The sequence below is a fragment of the Prionailurus bengalensis genome, chromosome E3 (genome assembly GCF_016509475.1).
Source record: "Prionailurus bengalensis isolate Pbe53 chromosome E3, Fcat_Pben_1.1_paternal_pri, whole genome shotgun sequence".
In the NCBI taxonomy this organism is placed as follows: Eukaryota; Metazoa; Chordata; class Mammalia; order Carnivora; family Felidae; genus Prionailurus; species Prionailurus bengalensis.
Window position 1 is genome coordinate 41274283 of NC_057357.1, and position 20339 is coordinate 41294621.

Genomic DNA, 20339 nt, shown 5'->3' on the forward strand with positions numbered 1-20339 from the left:
GAGCCTGCTTGGGATTCTCTTCCCATCCCCTCTCTGGCCCTCTCCTGCTCTCGAGTTCTCTCTCTCAAAATAAATAAATAAGCATTAAAAAAAAAAAAAAATCACCCAAGCTAAGACAGTCTACAAAGGTCTACAGACAGTGTGGACAGGCCCTGCGGACAACCCTGGCAAGCAGACAGGGGTGATGTCCCTGACACTCCAACGGAGCTCTGCTCAGGGGACCCGGGGGCCGAGCGGACGGGTTCTTAGTCTTCCAACCCAAATTTGCAGGCAGGACGCCAGTCACTCTAGCAGCCCCCCGCCCCCCGAACTGGGCAGAGGATATGCTGTGGGGATTTTGCCGCACGTCCCTTAGAGACCAAGCAGTCAGAGCTCAGCTCTGGGCTGTCTCCGCCTGCCTGGCTCGCCCATCGTCCCTGCCCGAGAGATCTCCATCACGAGCCGCAGAAAGGTGATTCCAGCAGAGAGTGTAGCTGCGGGCTCCCGCCTCTCTCTGCCCCTTCAGGCCACTCTGAAACAGGCTCAGGAGCCGGAACCTCTCCGCAGACAGGATCCACCCCATCCTGCCCCATCAAGGCTCCATTCAGCCTGTGTCTCTGTCATACACGGGGACAATGCAGCTGAGATCAAAAGGACAGGGCACCCTCCGCCTCCAAATGCGCCTTTCCCCTCAAAAAGTGTCCTTCAAATCCTGCAAGACTGAAGTGTAGCCCTCGATCTTGTCGACGTGGAGCTCAAAACCCCACTCTTGGGCCGGAAGGTCTCTGGCAGGGCAGAGCCACTTGCCGAGCCGGGAGGGACCCTGGCAGGGAAGGAAGAGCCAGGCCTGGAGCAACGTTCTCTGGAGACAGATGTGCACAGACTCACTTGAAGTCAAGGGCGGAGACACCAGTCTGGCGGGGGCAGTGCCATGAGACTGGACAGGACCCGTGAGCAGCTGGGGTTAACCCTGTTGCCTGGGGCACAAGGAACAAAGCCTCTGGCTAGTGCTGCAGTGGGGGGCCCCTGACCCCCAACCCTGGAAACCCCCCTTCTTTGACATAACAGAGGGCGCGTATAGTGACCTCATCTCAGCCCTGTTCATACAGCTAAACGTGCAGTCCCAGGACTGGAGTAAGTCAAGGTATGGACGTACCAAGTGGGTATAAACGTAAGACACGGAGGTACACAGCAGACTGCGAGAAGTACACAGATGTGCAGACCTTTTAAGTTTTTTTTTTTTTTTTTGAGAGAATGAGCACAAGTGGGGAGTGGGGGAGGGGCAGAAAGAAAGGGAGACAGAATCCCAAGCGGACTCCACTATCAGCTCAGAGCCCGACGTGGGGCTCGATCCCACAAAACCGTAAGTGAGATCATGACCTGAGCCGAAGCAAGAGGGGGACGCTTAACCGACTGAGCCCCCCAGGCGCCCCGTCCAGTTTTTAGAAACAGAAATACAAACACACCACAACCCACAGAGAACAGTTTCCACGCACAACCACGTGTTGGAGGCTCGACAGGGACTCACCTTCTTGCTCCTGCTCACCTGTGTGAGGCTGAAAAGCTCAAACAAGCAGGCAGAAGCTCATCTCTTGGGCTCAGGCTTCAGCCACGCCCCTAGGCGGTTGTGAAACCCCTGGCTGTCCCTCCCAGCTGGCGCCAACCTGCACCCACAACCATCTTTCTGGGGCTGCCCCAGTCGCGGTCCATCACAAGGAGGAAGGGCACAGAGCTGGTCACATCGCAGGCAGCAGGGACCAAAATGAGTGCGGGAAGGACAGGTGGGATCGAGCACACGTGGCAGCGATGAGAAACCAAAGCGAGGCTGCTCGTTACCAGAAGACCCCAAGGGGTCCCAAGTCGGCCGTGCATTCCAAAGAGCCAGAAGGAGGAGCAAACAAATTCTCACTATACTGTTTTTTCAATTAATAAAAGTAACACACGCTCCGAGTTTTTAAATGAGCGGGTACTCCAGGGTACAAACAGAAGCTCTCCCCATCGCTCCAGGGATAACCGCTTACTGTCTCATTCCTGACACAGACGGGGATGTGGTGCAAGCTGCCCAGCCCCCACCCGGGACCCCCTGCCCCACAGACGCCAGAGCCTCTCGCCAGGCTCAGCAGGTGGCGCGGCTGTTGGCGCTTAGGTGACTTCACCTACTGTGTGGTTACCAACACCCGAGATGAAGGCCTGAGCACGTGCAACGGGACCCGGACCACAGGATTCCCAGAGGTGGGAGTGCGGGGCCCAGGTCCTCATTCTGTCCATTTCTGAGCTACCGCTTATCCCTCAGAAGATGCAGAGGGATTTTAAGGGTGAGCAGTTTGACGAGCTTGGACAAACGTACGTACCTGTGCCACCAGCACCCCAACCGAGGTGCAGAGGTGCACTTTTAATGAAGTCAGTTTTTGGCACGTGTGATACATGTTGTACGGTAAGGCTCCCAAGGAGCTCTGCCTACGCCCCCAACACGCTCCCAGGCTTCCGCCCAGGAGCCAGACAAGCACTGAAAATGGGGAGCAGGTGTCTGTCAAACGGTCTCTGGCCCAAATGCCCCACAACCTGGGCGGTGACAGGTGGCATGCTGGTACCCTCACCAGCAATCGTGTATGGCAAATGTGAGCCCGAGACCATTTTTCACAGGAAACCCCTTTTCACGGGAATGAATTGAACCCTCTCTATCCAGACCAGCGCCTGGCCCAGTGCTAATCCAGGTGACCCCAAACCCTCAATTGAACAGAACGTTCCCTGCTCCTAGCCCCCAGTCCCCTCCCTGGGACTCCAGGGGACCCCAACGGGAGGCACCGGCCTCCCAGGGCTACCTCAGCACCCAGCAACAGCAAACACGGGCCACAGTCCAGTGGTCCAGCACAGAAAGGTACTCATGGCAAGAGCCACGAGACAGTACCGCTGTGGGGCAGGTGACAACACACAGGGGCTGGCCAGGGGCTTCTGTGTTCTGGACCTTAAGGGACCCGCAAGGCCTCTCTGACCTTAACCGAGGGTAGGAGAGTGACAGGAGAGAGGAAACTCCACTAGCGGTATCATCGGCTGCAAAGTCAGGTAGTGCCGACCGTGCAGACCCCACCATCCTCACCGCCACCACCAGACGGGACAGAAGCACGACAGGCAGAAGCACCCCAGACTCGGCGCCCGCTGCCGGCAACCCAGCCCCGAAACGACCAGCACCCCCAGAGCTAGCAAAGCAAAAGCAACAGCTGATACACAACTGACTGGGCTGGATGCTTTGGAGAGAACGTGGACGTGGTAACAGGATGTGCTTCCTCAGAATGTACAGTCTGGCGAACGTGCAGGCCTGGCTGCTGCTTTGGTCCTCAAGTGTCTACACAGAAACGGGTGTCTGTGGTCTGTCCCACGTTCACACTCACAGCAGGCAGGGCAGCCGAGGCCTCTCGGGTCTTTTCTCAGCATCTCCCAGGGGGCCTTTATTATCACACCCAACGTAACTCCTCCCATCTCTTCACTTTCCGTTTTATTACAAAAGTAGTATGCGTTTATTGTAGCAAAGTTAGGAAATAGTAAAATGCAAAAGAAACACGTCGGAACTCACCAGTGACCCATGGTCCACTGACAACGAACACTAGCGGTCAGAAGACAACCTTCTCGTCTCCTATGTATAAAACCACACGTGCCGTCCCGCCTTGAAGCAAAAGCGGCCCGTGGACCACACGTGCATGCCTGAACTCTCCCTGTGCTCACTCAAGCTGACGGGCCCCAAAGCTGGGACCCACACCCGGAGGTCCCTCTGTCTTTTCTTGCTTAGGCTCAGTTTAGGACCTGCCGGGTGCACACCACCTCTGCAGGGCCCCCCCAGGCATCGGGCACGCACTGGGGGTAGCCTGTGCACAGGTCACATCACCAAGCTGGCCGCTCCAGGGGCAGAGCTCCCAGGACAGGAGCTCCCAAGCCCAGCCTGGGGGTCCTCCACCCCAACCTCAGCAGAAAGCGGCCCCGTTTGGGGTCTTCCTCTCGATCACCATGCCGGAGAGGCTCCCACTCAGGAGGCCCTGGAGGAAAGGCTGGGGCTGGGTGTTCCTGTCGACATCTACTCAGACTCCATCCGACTCTGTCACAGAAGAAATCTCCCTCTGGTTTCCCAGGTCCCACGGACCAGAAAGAGTAGCATGGGAGTGGCTGGGCATTCATCCCTGCTCATGAAGCAAAACAAATGCCCAGGGGACTCCCCTCAAGCCCGAGCCAGAGTGGGGGGCTGGCGACAGGCAGCGCCTGCTCCTGCTGAGTGCAGACCCACCCGTGGCCCGTGCCCCACAGCCAGAGGCCCGGCCACGTGCCCAAACGCCAGGTCCCAGCACGAGTGTGTGGTGCTCCCGACGGGGGACCCTGCCTGGGGTGCAGGGCAACTCTGACTCCAGGGGTCTCCTCTGCAGGGGGGTCACGGCCTGCCCTGAATCAAAGCCGACAAAGCCGACCCGGTAGTGAGAGTCCACAGCTCTGTTGGTGTGGCTACTTTCCCTTCGCCTAGCCTTGAACCACACAGACCCAGTCAGCACGCAAGCACGCTGGGGGAACCTGGGGGCGCAGACAGAAACAGGCAGGCGCCCCTGCCCCTAAGGGCCTCCAGCAGCCCCCTCCGCGGCAGCTCCGATGCTCGGTCCCTGAAGTCCTCAGCAGTGATCCCGGCCAGCCCGCCTGGGCAGCCCCCTCTTCCCAGTGAACCGGTGACTGAGCGGCTCCCCAAGGCTCCCAGCACACTCCTGCAGAGCTCGGGACGCCGACTGGCGCCACGGAGCTCTGACGGCCAAAGCTGCATCACTCAGAGGACATCCTCGTTTGGACTTCTAGTGGAAGCCGGGTGTTCAAACACCAAGACTTGCTTAGAAAGAGTGACACACAGCAGCCGGGGAGGTTGTCCTGGAGAACAGCACCCGCACTGATGCTGGGCTTACCTGCGCGCCCCTGGAGTAGGACCTGAAGATGGTGCAGAACCTGCCCTGGCCCGATGTGTCCCTGCAACACAGGGGACGGGGGACGCAGCATGCACAGCGTGAATCCGGGGAGGCGCGTGCCCTCCAATCCCACCCCCCACTCCACAGCATGCCCTGGCTGACCCCCACAGGCCTACGTTCCCTGGAACCCTGCCCCGCCGGGCTGGAGAACCCCCCACTGTGGGATTTTACACCTCCACACTGAGGTTCTGGAAAATGCTCCTTAATGTGTAGCCCAGGAAAGGGCAAGGGGAGAGGGGCCATGGCCACTGTGGGAATGAGTCTCCACGGGAAAAGGGAGCTGGGCTCGGACTTTTGGGTTCTACGCCAGGGAGCAAAGTCCATTCCACGCCGACATAGGGTCTGTGCAAATGGCTATGCATGTGAATGTAAACCAGGACGCCCCCCGATCTCTTTAAGGGTTCCTGACTCACTTCAGGCACTGTGCAATGACACTGAGGTGCCACAGCCCCTGCCCCCAGGCACCTTGCCTGGCATGGCCTGACTCACCAGAGTTCCAGCTTGACCCGCCGTCCATCCAGCAGGATAGTGGTCGTCTTATAGTCGATGCCTGCAAGGAAGCAGAGGGCAGCTGTAGGCGACGCCTGGGAACGGGCCCGCCAGGGCCGAGAGGTGTGCCACCCCACCTGAGCCTTCCTGTGGCTCCAGCCCGGCAACCCGAGCTGGCCACCCCCGTGTTGCCCCAAGAGCCCCGGCTGCAGGGAGGGAGGCTGCAGGAGGATGGTTCATCTCCATGCTGACCTACTTCCTGTAGGTCCTGTCGTCGACCTCCCGAAGGTTCGGTGTGCTTCTGGGTCCTTGGGCTCACTACAGTCCCCAGGTACTGGCAACTGGAGCGTGCTGGGAGCATTATTAAGGGTAAAGTAATTCCTAAAATGCCATTTCCCTGGAGAGCCTTCTGAAAGACCTATGCTTGCCATATCTTTAGTTTTTATTTTTTCACGCTTTCATGTAAAGAGAAGTCGGCAGGAGCAGGGACACTTAGCTTACATGTAACATCTTCTAGTGCTCTGTGGGCCATCTGGAAACTTTGCCCAAGCTCTGTCTTCCATCCACCTCTTTAACCCTTAAATATCTCACAGGTTTCTTGTCTTTTCCTAACACTTCCTCCAAGAGGGCTTGAAAATGGGCATTTTTAATGCAGGTGCTGTTCTCACACTGTGCATATGGCACACCCACTCCAGCACCGGTGCCTCTACCCTCGCTGTGCCTCTGCCTGGCGAACTCCCAAGTGTGCCCCTAAACCTGGCTCCCATGCGTCAAAAGACATTCGACAGAATGAAGATGGAATCCGCAAAATGGGAGAAAATATTTGCACGTCACGTATCTGATGAGGGGCTGATATCCAGAATAGAGAAAGGAACACGACAACGAAAAAAACAACAAAAAATCCAATTAAGAAATGGTCCAAAGACTTGGGTAGACATTTCTCCAAAGAAGATACAGAAATGACCAATAAGCACACAAAAACAGCACCCATCATCAGGAAAAATGCAAATCAAACCACAACGAGATGTCACTGCGCACCAGACAGTTATAGAAAAACAAACAAACGAACAAACAGAAAATAACAGGCACTGGTAAGGATGTGGAGAAACTGTACCGTCGTGCACGGCCAGGAGGAACAGAAAAGGGCGCAGACACACGGAAAACACTCAGGTGATGCCTCAAAAAATCAAACACAATTACTTTATGATGCAGAAATTCCACTTCTGGGTGCACAACCAAAAACGAAAGCAGGGAATCAAACACGGATGTATTTCCACACCCACGCTCACTGCAGCACTATTCACAGCAGCCAAAAGGCGGGAGGAGCTCTTGGGCCCATCGGCGGATGGGTAGAATGTGGTCTGTCCACGCAGCAGACTAGTCCTGTACCTTAAAGGGGAGGAGATTCCGACACGCGCTCGGACGCGGATGGACCTCGAGGATGCTGTGGTCAGTGACATAACGCCTGTCACGGGAAGACAGTGCGGGTGCCCCTGGGGACAGAAGGAGACGGTGGTCCCCAGGGGCAGGGGAGGGGTGGGCACAGAGCTTCCGTTTGGGGCCGTGGGAGAGCTGTGCGGATGGGCGGCGGTCGTGGTCCCAAACAGCGGGGATGTGCCTCCTGCCACTGAACTGTGCTCCTAGAAACTTCGACTACGTACGCTTTACCACAACACACAGAAAAGGGAGAAGACTGTCTTGTACACATTCTCAAGTGACAGAAACACTTCTCGGAAGAAGCAAACTCAGGCCTGTCCCACCATCTTTCCTCGACACCTGCCCTTCCCCTGACCCTCAGAGGAAGCTCCTGTAATTCAGTCAAAAAAAGCAGCACAGATTTGACCCGAAACTCGCCTCCTTTTGGTTCCGGCTCTACAGCTGCTGTGAGATGGACCACAGGAGGATAATGTGGGAAACAGAGATGACCAGAAAGGTTGTTGGTGTGGATGCCCATCCTCTGGGCAACATCTCCTCCGGGCGGAGATCAGCCCGGCAGGCTTGGGCCTCGGGGACTGGACACCGCCCAGGACGTCTCTGAGGCTCCCAGGAAAGGGGCCGCCCCGACGCCAAGTCCCCCCGAGGCAACTCCCAGAAGCCCAGCTGGGAGCTGCAGGGAGGAGGGCGCACCCAGGAAAGGCCCCGGAGACGACATCAACGCGGACCGCGCCGTGCGCAGCCCGGCACCCCGCCGACCTGTCCGCCTGCGCTCCACCCGACCCACTGCAGCAGCACGTCCATGGCGGTCTCCAGTCTCTGCTCACGGGCAGCTCCACTGAAGGCCCGGTCGTGTGCACAGCGGGACCCGCGCAGATGGGCACTCGGAGCTGGGAGCCAGACCGAGGGAGGGTCCGCTCTGCTCCCGGCCCCTCCTGCTGCACAGCCCACCCAGCTTAGGTCAGAGGGCTCCCAGAGCACAGGGTTCTCGGGGAAGGCCACACAGGAGAGCCCGGGACGGCTCGGAGTCATGCCCTCCCATCCCCGAGGAAGACCGGGCAGCCCGTGCGAGGGGCCTGCGGAAAGCAGACAGCTTCGTGACTGCCCTGCCCCACATCCCCACCTCCCAAATCCGGACAGAAACTTAGAGTGTACTTTTTAGAGTCTTAGAAAACACAGACGAGAGTACAAAGAGAAAGGCAGTATCTCCCTGCCGTAAACCTGTGCCGGAACCAACCAGACTTAGTGCTGAGTCGGCTCGGACATGTCTCAGGTCTCCAGATCTGTTGCTGGAGAATTTCAATCCTCCTCCCCCTACTTCAGCCCCTCAGTCCATAAATACCGAGCGTCTCTTGGAAAACATGATAACCAGAGGCTTCATTCAAAATGCTGAGTGGCTTGTACGGCACAGGCACAACCACTGAGAACAGAATCAGCTAGCAGGGGCAGGAACAGCTGCCCGAGGGCACCGGGGGCGACCGGGCCTCTCACAGGCTGGGTCCCAGCCACCCCAGTGCATGCGCTCAACGCACGAAGCTCAAACACAAGGAGGAGTCATCCTGGGCAGGTCTCAGGCCCAAGGACTTACGAACACTCTCTGGATGGACAACAGGGCACTGGGAGGCCAGGAGGGGCCAGGGGCAGGTGGCCAGAGGCACCCAGGGAGACAGGTGCTGTTCTGATTCACGATCCTTCTTATTTATTTAGTTTATTTATTTTGAGAGAGACACAGACAAAGCAAGTGGGGAAGGGACAGAGACAGAGAGAGAGAGAGAGAATGAATCCCAAGCAGGCTCCGCAGTGTCAGCACAGAGCCCCATGCAGGGTTCAAACTCATCAAGAGCGAGATCATGACTCATTTATCCCTTGGATAAACACCTAGTAGTGCAATTGCTGGGTCGTACGGCAGTTCTGTTTTTAATTTTTTGAGGAACCTCCACACTGTTTTCCAGAGTGGCTGCGCCCGTTTGCTTTTCCATCTGCTGCTCTAGTTTAACTTCTAAACGCTCTTTCTGGCCCTCTGAACGCTCCTTTCGAATAACAAGCGTGTTCCTAGTTCTTGGAGCCAGTATCTCTGTACCTCAGGTAACACTACTACTTAGTAGATTGTTGTCTTTCCTCACAGTGGGGCAGCGCCTGGATGTCCACCCAAGAGACCCTGAGAAGCAGCAGGATGCTCGGCGACTCTACTAAAGCGGGGCTCCCGGCAGAGCTGCCTGGAGCCTCGGGGGGGCGTGCAGGTCCTTCCTCCTGGACTTGGGACTGTCCCAGCAGAGAACTGGCTGCCGCCTCGGGGCAGCACGGGAACACCGCCTGAGCACCGGAGGCAGGGCTGGCCGGCCCTCCACCATGCCTGAGCCTCGCTGGGAGCAGACCTGCGGTGCCCCTGCCCAGCCGCCCCCGATTTTTAGCCCTGCCTTCCGGCGCTGAGCTCAGAGGCGCCCGGGGGCCCTGCCGGCGCCTCGCAGCCTCTTTCGGGCTTCTGCACTTCATCCTGGCAGTGGTACCTGCTTCCCAACCTGTCAGCCTCTCTCACCTGACGGAGTCACAGGTTTTTAAGACTGTCTTTTCTATTGTTTTACTGGGGTCTCTGAGCGGAGTGGCAATTCACCTGACACAAATTACCGTTTACATTCCCTACTCTACACCAGACATCGTTCCAGGAAGTAAAGGGGCTCACATCGCTGCCAGATGTACCACAGCTGCACCGGGAGCAAGAGCGACCGAGGGTCCCTCCAGGGAGACGTTCAGAGACCGTGGGGACATGTCTTGCTGTCACAAGCTCAGAAGGCAGAGGCTAGGGACTCCGGCTGAACTGCCATGCACATGATCAGTGTGCAGCACAGGGAATCATCCTGCGTCCTGAAAACAGCTCCAACACCCGGCCAGGTGTTTGCACAGGTGAAGTTCCCGTGGCCCTCACTCTGAGCGGAGATCCTGACCTGTCCTGCGCAGCGTGTGTCTCACGTGCACACCACACTTGGCAGGGACGCCACCACCTTGTGAACCACGTGTGTTTCATTTGTGGGGAATTTTACCGAAAGTTCTTTACCATTTTGGGGGAAAAAATCACATCACCCGTCGTAACACGGGTGTTACGTGCACCAGGTACGTTTTCACCGCCCCCGCCTCGGTATCTAGTACAACGGCGCACGAGCACAGATGGTGTAGGGGGCGAGCACTTCTCCACTTTACCTTGCAGCGCGCCTGCGCGTGCGGGATCTGGCTCTGCGTGCAGGCAGAGCGCGTGACCCGGAACCAGCCTCACTCCGCTCCGTTTCGGGGCGGTGGGGGCGTGTGCAAAGCCCTGGTCCAGCCAGGCCTGCCAGGGCCGAGGATGGTGCCGGCCACCGCCCCCGACACCATGTCCCTGCATCACTGGCCTCCAGTCCCTGCCCTTGACAACAGCCCGGACAGTGCGAGGTGAGCAGCTCCCGGCCCCAGGAAAACACCAACAAAGGCTAGAGGGGGAGGAACACCGTAATCGCGGGCTGAGGACTGCGGCGTTCTTCCAAGAGACGGGTCGGAGAGGGGAGGTGGAAGGAGGAAGCAATGGTGCAGGAAAGGTCATGAGGTTTCAACTTTTGGGAATGCCAGGTTTTTGGGGTTTTTTTTAATGTTTTATTTATTTTTTTTGAGACAGGGAGAGACAGAGCATGAACAAGGGAGGGTCAGAGAGAGGGAGACACAGAATCTGAAACAGGCTCCAGGCTCTGAGCTGTCAGCACAGAGCCCAACGCAGGGCTCGAATTCACAGACCGTGAGATCATGACCTGAGCCGAAGTCAGCTGCTTAACCGACTGAGCCACCCAGGCACCCCAGGAACGCCAGGTTTTGACAGTGTCCCCCTCCCGGGTGGTTTGGGGGACTCACCAAGGTACGCCCCCTCCCGCCGAGACCACCTCACCAGGTGCTGTGACCAGAGCTGCGGGCGTGCGCAGGATGAAGGCTGGCCACGGGCGGCACCCACCAGCAGGACATGACCCTCTGTCGCCCCTGGCCTCTCACGCTTGGGGGTGGGACGCCTGCCACCAGGTGGGGTGTCGGTGGTCACGTGGCCAGCCTGTCAAGACAAGGTGGCACAAGAGCCACGCCGCTGGCCCGAGTGGAGGCGTGATGTCCCAACAGGAGTCACCCGACAGAACAGGCCGCAGGTCACACGCTCTCCGCCTCGGCTCCCTCCTTCAGACCTTCACCAATGCCCACGCGCCTGTCAGCACCGACTCAGGACCACAGACCCCCCCCAAGAAGACCCCTGTCATCAGGAATTACATGGGACTCATGGTGAGAGGAACACACCAAAAAGAACCAAGTGACTTCGGCTGCCCGCCCGGTCAGCTTGACTTTGTGCGGAAACTGAGATTGTCGGCTCAGTTTTCCACTGTGGAGAGGGACCAGGGGCTGTTCAGAATGGAGACCCTGCACACAGCCTGGCTGACCTCTGGGCGTGGCCCTTTCCCACACGCCTGCCGGACCCGTCTGACGGGAGCGGGCAAGGAAGGGTGTCTCATCACTTGCCCAGACAGCACGTGGGTCGCACCACCTCTCTGAGCTTCCAGACTTTTTTCTTTAATGTTTATTTATCTTGAGAGAGAGAGAGAGAGACAGAGCAGGAGCAGGAGCAGGAGCAGGAGTGGTGCAGAGAGAGAGAGGGAGACACAGAACCTGAAGCAGGCTCCAGGCTCCGAGCTGTCAGCACAGAGCCCGAGACCGTGACCTGAGCCGAAGTCGGACGCTCAACCGACTGAGCCAACCGGGCGCCCCTCTGAGGGTCCAGTCTTTATGGAAAAAAGGCAACACTAAATGGATAATTATCCAGCTACTGTACAACATGATTAAAATCCACAGGAGGACTTTTTTTTTTTTTTAAAGTCAATGAGCTCAATGTGGCACTTGACCTCACAACCCTGAGATCAACAGTCACATGCTCTACCAACTGAGCCAGCTAGGCACCCCACAGGAGGACTTTGTAAAAATTCCTCACAGTAAGGGGGGCCTGGCTGGCTCTGTTGGTTAAGCGTCCGACTTTGGCTCAGGTCATGATCTTGTGATCTGTGAGTTCGAGCCCCGCGTCAAGCTCTGTGCTGACAGCTCAGAGCCTGGAACCTGCTTTGGATTCTCGATCTCTCTCTCTCTCTCTATGCCCTGCCCCCCCACTCACACTGTCTCTCTCTCTCTCTCTCTCTCTCTCTCAAAAATAAATAGGGGCATCTGGGTGGCTCAGTTGGTTAAATATCTGACTTTACCTCGGGTCATGATCTCATGGTTCATGGGTTCAAGCCCCACGTTCGACTCTTGTGCTGACAGCACAGAGCCTGCTTGGGATTCTCTGTCTCCTTCTCTCCGCCTCTCCCGTCCCCACCTCCTCAAAATAAATAAAGAAACTTAAAAAAATAATAATAATAAATAAAACAAAATTTTTTTAAATGCCTCACAGTGAGAGGAAATTTATAAAAAGGAATTTAAAAAGGAACGAAACAGAACGAAACAAAATGCTAATTGATGTCTTCCTTTGAAACTCACGTGCCAGCGGTGTCCGGAGGGAGAGGAGGCCAACCCAGCAGGCTGTCCCCACCGCAGCGGCCCACTGACGGCAGTGGGTCCCCGGGGCTCGGGGCGAGCACGCTCCCACAGCGACACCATCCACGGAGCTCCCGGACCGCGCCTCCCAGCGTGTGTTTCCAAGAGGACCGGGCGTCTAAACCCAGCACAGGCAGCTCTTGTTTCCTAAATGTTACTCCCCAGGGAAGGCAGGCGAGCTGTCCTCAAGTCCCCAAAGATAGCCGGGAAGCAGAAGAGGAATGCTGGTCTTCCAAGAACCGGAAAAAGCTTCCCGTAGCGCAGGTGGGCACACAGAACGCCCTGGGACCCACACTCCGGCCTCAGGCCCAGGCGGCCCTTGGCATGTACGTGTGCAGCCTTCACGCCACCCCCCCCCCCCCGGGGGAAGGCCACGGCACATGCCTGTGCTGAGGAGATGTGCCTCGCAGCACAGGGCACGCTTAGGGACCCACAAGGGAACTGCACACGTCCCCAGTGGAAAGGAAACAATGGTGGGCAGCGTGGCAGGCACTCTCACATGGGCCCGGGGTCCCGCCCCTCGCCTCGAGGCTGGTGGGAACTAAGACTTGCTACTGACCTGTGGAGGGGGGCCAAGGTGATGGACGTCCCTCCACGATCATGTTGCATGGGACCACCTTGCTGGCTCGATGGGGCAGGCCGCCCACGCGCAGCCCCACGCAGCTGGGAAGCGAGATGGTGAGCACCGCCGACCCGAGCCTCATGCCAACACGAACTTGAAAAGGATTCTTCCTGTCCCGGCCCACAGCTGACTGCAGCCCGAGAAAGACCCCGAGCCCCAGTGAGCATCCAGCTACACTGTGACCAGACTTCTGACTCACAGAAACTATTTGCTGATAAAGTGGGTGATGTTTGTAGTAATTTCTTAGTCGGCTCGGGCTACTGTGACAAAACACAGAAACTGGGTGGTTTATAAACAACAGAGGTTTACTTCTCGCGGCTCTGGAGGCTGGAAGTTGGAGACAAGGCCCCAGCAGAGCCTATATCTGGTGAGGGCCAGCTTCCTGGTTCATGGACAGCGGGAGGGGCCAGGCAGCCCGGGGGGGGGGGGGGGGGGGGTGTCTCTTCTACAAGGGCACTGATCCCACTCCTGAGGCTCCACCCCCATGACTGAGTCACTTCCCAAAGGCACCGCCCCTGACCATTCCCTGGGGGGTCAGGAGACACAAACATCAGTCCACAGCGATAACTAAGACCATCAGTACCTACCAGAAATGCAGACCTGCATCCCTCTCACCAGCCTATAAAAATCTAACCAAACCAACAAGATACAGAGAACTTTTCATGACGGTGTGGTGGGCAGAATAATGCCCTCGCCCTGTCCCTGGGGATGCCTTCCTCCTAATCCCTGGAGCCTGTGAACATGCATCCCACAAGGCGAGGGGACCCTGCAGGTGCACCTGGGTAGTTGTGGGCTTTGAGAGGGAGAGCGCCCTGGGTCATCCGGGTAGGCCTGAGGTCTGATGTGTCAGGAGCCCTAAAAGATGTGGACTCTTTCCTGGCGGAGTCAGAGATGAAACTGAAGGAGGAGAGACTCCAAGTCTGAAAGGGACTTGACCCCGCTTTGAAGGCGGAGAAAAAGGAAGGTGGGCGAGGCATGTGGATGGTCTCTAGAAGCTGGGGCAGCTACTGGTTCACGGCCAGCAAAGACAGGGGCAGGACAGGCCCATGAGCAAGGAAACAGACCTCCCCTAAAGCCCACAGAAAGGAGAGCCCAACCCCCAGCGTCCTGCCTGCTGACTTGTGACCACATAACTAACTGTAAGATAATGTGTTACAGCACTAACAGGGCTCGAGTGCCTCGTGTAAAAGTAACTAAAGGTTAATTACTACATTATTAACAAACTAAAGCCTATCCACCAGGGGGGTGGTGAAGTAACAGAAGGTGATCCTTAGGACCCAGTGCTGCAAGGCTGTCACAAAGAAACAGGATAAAAGGAAGGCAGATGAACTGTCACCCCACCACCACGGGACCGCATGGAAAACAGTTTGGTGTCTTTTAAGGCTGGAGTAAACCCACTCACCAGTGTATCCCCGATAGAAACGTATACATACAGTCACCAGAAGCAGGTATGAGAATGTTCCTAGGAACACCATTCAGAAAAACCCAAACACGGAAGCCATTCAAAAGTCCACTGCAGAAGAAGAGATAAAGGCACTGTAGTCCTCACAAGTGGAATGCTACACAACACAAAGGTGTGAGATGTGCGTCTACATCTCAAAGAAAATGGAGAAAGAGAAGGGCGCGGGGCGGTGGGGGGGGCTCAGTCAGTTGAGCTTCGGCTCAGGTCATGATCTCACAATTCGTAAGTTCGAGCCCCGCGTCGGGCTCTGTGCTGACAGCTCAGAGCCTGGAGCTGCTTCAGATTCTGTGTCTCCCTTGCTCTCTGCCCCTCCCCTGATCATGCTGTGTCTGCCTCTCTCAAAAATTAATAATTAACATTAAAAAAAAATTTTTTTTTAAAGAAACGAAGACGGAGAAAGAGAATCCAGACACACAAGAGTGCTGTGTGATTCCACTTCTAGAAAAACCCCAGAAATACAAATGAGTCTGTAACATGAAAACCAGAGTTTGCCAGATCTGGCAGCAGACAGGCCGATGCAGAGGCCACGGTGTCCGGTGGTTTCTCAGGTGTGCACACCTGTCAACGCTCCCTGAACTGCAAATTTTAAATGGATCCAGGCTTTTGGTACACAGGTTATACCTCATAGTTTTATTAACAAGAAAAAAAAATGCTGACAACAGCAAGCATTTGCCAAGATGTAAAGCAGTATTGGTGGTGGGAATTCAGAATGACAGAGGGCTTTGGACACAGTGTGGCAATTTCTTATGAATTGGGCAGACACGCGCACATGTGACCCAGCAACCCCACTCGCAGAGGCACATTCACGCAAGGACGTGTGAGCTGGGAATGTTTCAAGCCACTAAATCACACACGTACAAACGGCCAACATAATATGCATATGTACCACAAAAACAAATGTTTAAAAAAACTTTAAGGAATTGTTCAAGAACGTTCGCTCATACTGGCATTATTCACAACAGCCCAAATCAGGAGATACTCTGAAGTGTATTGACAGGTAAAAGGATAAACGAATTGGGGTCTATGTGCGCAAAGGAACGGGGCTCGGGAGCAGGAGAGACGGTTATGGTGTGCGCCCCAGCCGGTCTCACGTACGTCCTGCCAGGTGAAAAAACCAACAACGCGAAGGACCATCTTGCGTGACTCAATTTACGGGAAGTTCTGGAGAGGCAAAAGTAACCTTATAGTGACCGGAAGCAGACGCTCGGGGGCCGGGGGCTGGAGGCTGGACTTCCAAGGGCCATGGCAGAATGTGTAGGCAAAGTGGAAACGTTCCCTACCCCAAGTAAGGCAGTGGTTATGTAGGTATGCGCACTGGTCAACTCCTTGAACTATACACTTGAAATGGGTACATCTCATCATGCGTACATTAGATCTCAATAAACTTTATTGTAAAAAATGATAAACCCACAGGATAGGACCTGTATGGAGTTTAGGTTAACAGGCCCTCTGACCGCCAGGGGCTGAACTACCCTACGAGATGGGTCTGAACACTGACCAGAGCTGGATGCCGAGGGCACAGACGTTCTGGAACAGGGACAGCCCACTAGCTCCTAGTGCCTGCCTTTCTACAGGCCAGGGTCTGCCACTATGGGCGCAAGTAAGTCTGTCGCTGGGGAAAGAAGGCAGGGGGCCGCCTGGGGAAGGACAGAAAAGGAAGCAGAAGTTACCTAATCAATTTCAAAATGCCTTTCAAGGCTACATGCTGGCTTTCAGGAGGGCTCTGGGCCACTTTGTGGACCGGTTTCCGTGAAAGAGCTTTTCCTTCATGCCTTAAAACCCACAGCAGAGCAAACCAAAGCAAAAGCTTTCATAAACAGCAAGCACCCCTTGTGTACAAAACTTGGCAAAATAAAGAACGCTTACAAAAAATACAAAAATTACTCATAAGCCCAAAATTCAGAGATAACACACCATAATGTTTTTTCGTATTTCATTGCCCAATTCTTTCATTTGACACACATTTATACACTACGTAATTAGACATACTTTGCCCACTTAACAAGATATCAGAGATTTCCTCATTTCGTTGAATATTCACTGGTCATTCCTCCAAACAAACGTTGTTTGTTTTGTTTATGTGAGAGAGAGAGAGAGACAGAGAGAGAGGGAGGGAGGGAGGAGGGAGGCAGGCAAAGGGAGACACAGAATCCCAAACAGGCTGCACGCTCAGTGCAGAGCCCGACACGGGGCTGGATCTCACAACCCTGGGATCAAGACCTGAGCCAAAATCAGGAGTCAGACACTCAACTGACTGAGCCAGTCAGGCACCCCAAACCAGCATTTTTCTTTCTTTCTTTCTTTCTTTTTTGACGTTTATTCTTTTTGAGACAGAGAGAGACAGAACATGAACAGGGGAGGAGCAGAGAGAGAGGGAGACACAGAATTTGAAACAGGCTCCAGGCTCTGAGCTGTCAGCACAGAGCCCGACGCGGGGCTCGATCTCACGGACCGTGAGATCATGATCTGAGCCGAAGTCGGCCGCCTAACCGACTGAGCCACCCAGGCGCCCCTCTTTCTTTCTTTTTTTATAAATAAATAAATAAATAAATAAATAAATAAATAAATAAACAAACACACACACACACACACATATATATATATATGTATACATATGTATTTTTTTTCCATGTTTATTTATTTGGGGAGGGGAGCAAGAGAGAAAGAGAGAAGATCCAAAGTGGGCTCTGTGCTGACACGAGAAAGCCTGATGCAGGGCTTGAACTCACAAACCATGAAATCATGACCTGAGCCAAAGTCAGACACTTAACCAAGTGAGCCACCCAGGTGCCCCCAAACCAGCGTTTTTAAAGGCTATGTAATATCTCACTCTGTGAATATACCATATATCTACTGCTGGACCGTTAGAAAAAAAAAAAAAACAGAAAAAAAAAAAAGCCTTGATTTTCTTCAGTTGTGTCCCCTATTATCCCTCAGGAAAGATTCCTAATTACTTAGGTCAAAAGGGAAGGCTCTTTAAGGCTCTGGATAACACATGTTGCTGACTCCCTTACAGCATAAAATACACACCCCGGCACATTTTTAATGTTGAGTGTCACCAGATTTTCTCTGTAATATACTTACACAATTACTTTGCAATATACTTACTTACTTAATTTTAAAGTTAAACATCTTAGGGCGCCTGGGTGGCTCCGTCGGTTAAGTGTCTGACTTCGGCTCAAGTCATGATCTCACAGTTCGTGAGTTCAGGCCCCACCATGGGCTCTGTGCTGACAGCTCAGAGCCTGGAGCCTGCTTCTGATTCTGTGTCTCCCTCTCCCTCTGCTCCTAACCCACTCGGGCTTTGTCTCGCTGTCTCTCTCTCTCTCTCTCTCTCTCTCTCTCTCTCTCTCTCTCTCTCAAATATAAAATAAAGAAAAAAATTTAAAAAAATAAAGTTAAACTTCTTTCCATGCATTATTTTTCGTTAGAATCCCACCTCTGAGGACTCTGTGTGGCCCTGGCCAAGCGGCTTACAATGAGGGAGATCCTCCTACTGATGATACTACCACCAAGTTGTTCTCACTTATCCAGGAACCTGCTCACTGCCAGCCCCAGTGACCGCGAGAGCTGTAAGTGTGCACGCGCACCCAGGACCTCTGGCTCCCGTGGGAGAGCCACGTCAGACACGAGTGCGGCAGCCTCCGCATGGTGATGCGAAGCCACGTGCCATACCTCGGCTGAAATCTGTGCTCAGGGACATAGCTGGTCCCTGTCCAAACTGCATCTATAAGGAAATCAGACTCCGCTCCCGACATCTTCCGGCACTCTGAAGACTGCCGACATCAGACCCAGGAAGGACTAAACCACCCTGTTCTTTCAGTTGCTCAAGGCCGTACGCAGTGTTTTCAAGTCCAGATACTGTCACCAAACCCACCAGCCGTCCCCCGAGCGAGGCGTTGCACAGACCTGATGACCAGGGGCTCACCCGAGCTCGGCCTGGGTGATGGGCACTGCTGCCCAGGAAGATCCAGGTTGGCAATGACCCAGCTCCTGACTGTCTGTACTCTGACACTTTCCAAGATCCGCAAAGTGTCTGCCTGTTGCCAGCACTCGGGCCTTCTTCCGTTCTCTGTTCTTGATGAGAGATGCCGGTACGTTCTCTTCCAGGGGGCTGGCCTCCTGACACCAGGCCCCCTGCATTCCTTCCTGGTTAGACCACTCCTGACCTTCCCTCCCTCCTCGCGATCCCGAAGCCCTGTCTTTCTGAGCACCGGCCGCTCACCCTGCACAAATCACTTCCCAAATCGCCTCCCCCTCACGCATTCCAGCCAAAGGGCCGTACCCCTCTGGACATAAACACCTAGCACCATGAAGGGCCAAAGCTTGTCTGGTGGTACCCCACCGTCCCGCTCGTGTCCTGGGGTCCCCACCACATCCGTCAGTGCCAGGCTTACCCGCTCACCTCTGTTCCCCTGGCCCCCCTCTACCCTCCGAAGGACACACATCCACAGTCGACGAGCTACCCAAGGCTCCAGTCTTGGCAGGAGACAACTGCACGCCGTGGCCACTTCACTACTTCTCCCTCACTACCAGGTCCACGTGAGCACAGTCACAACAAGCAAGCCTCGGTGTCCCCTGGCTCAAAGGGCAAGTTCATTTTGTTCCCTTGTATTTACTCTCACTCCCCAAAGACTTAAGGGGCCCACTTTCCCACCCTAAGGGCGACCCAGTACACCCAGCCTTGGCGCAGTCGGCCCCCTTCCGGGTCTCTGACATCTGCACTCACAGTCCTAGCCTCCTTCCCCTGAATGCCCAGGGCGGTAAACCCAGCCTCATGGGCCACCCTGTTCCAAGCCAGGGTGCTGGACACTGAGACCTTACTCCGTTTTCTCCAAATGCCTGACGGCGACGCCCTGACCCATGTGGCCCCAGGACCCACCAACACCCACACTAGGTGCTGCCCACTGCCGGGGGCCTGGCTGCAACTCCACCCTCTCCCTTCTCCTCCTCACTGGCCACGGGCCCCAGACTAGGTACGTGGTCAACTTTTCAGGGACCAGCAAATGCGCACCTTACCAGTTACAAAAGGAAGTGACGTGGCTGAAAGACCCTTCCTGCCTGCGTTGCTCCCTGTCGCGGTCTCCTCCCTGAAACACACTTCGGTTTAGTTCATCATCCAAGCCACACGCTTGTTGGCGGGGACAATGACATTATGTGTACCCAACACGAAAGGGCAATGTCACTGAGACACCTGTTCTATTATCCACTCGAGCTTATGGAAACTGCTGCAGGTTGGGGGGAAAAAAACTGAAAATTTAAAATATTCTATGGGGTGCCTGGGTGGCTCAGTCGGTTGAGTGTCCCACTGTGGCTCAGGTCATGATCTCACAGTTCGTGGGTTCAAGCCCCACAACAGGCTCTGTGCTGACAGCTCAGAGCCTGGAGCCTGCTTCTGACTCTGTGTCTCCCTCTCTCTTTGCCCCTCCCCTGCTCACTCTCTGTCTCTGTCTCTCTCTCTCAAAAAATAAACAATTAAAAAAAAAAAGTAAAATATTCTACCTACCCACTTTAAGAAAATTTAGGCAAGGCCACGCCAGTTCAAATTACAAATCAGCCTAGTCAGCTTGTCCGGAAGCAGAAACAGAACGCTGCCCCTCTCAGCCTGCCACCCTGTCCGGCTGGGGTAGGCTGATCTCTACATCACACACAGCGTAGGTGAGCGCCTCTGGCAAAGGGACAGGTAAGAAACCCAGCCCCGCACAGATGAGTCGCATACACTGGAAACTGGTGGTTTGCTGCCCTGGTTAGCCACTGACCCTGGGAGCTGCTGGGGCTCTGCTCT

The 20339-nt window shown here is 55.1% G+C and overlaps 1 protein-coding gene across 3 annotated transcripts in view; it reads right to left on the bottom strand.

The window, feature by feature from the left end:
• The window catches only part of RAB40C (RAB40C, member RAS oncogene family), a 29145-nt gene that overhangs the window by 3874 nt on the left and 4932 nt on the right, over positions 1–20339 (bottom strand). For 2 of the 3 annotated variants that reach the window (XM_043561117.1, XM_043561116.1), the window contains exons 3-4: positions 5457–5517; positions 4908–4968 (exon numbers count right to left, since the gene is read on the bottom strand). In XM_043561117.1, coding sequence (XP_043417052.1) covers positions 4908–4968; positions 5457–5517 — 122 coding nt within the window. Of the gene's footprint in view, positions 1–1126; positions 3323–4907; positions 4969–5456; positions 5518–20339 lie in introns of those variants that run through there. The other variant, XM_043561118.1, reaches the window with a different exon arrangement.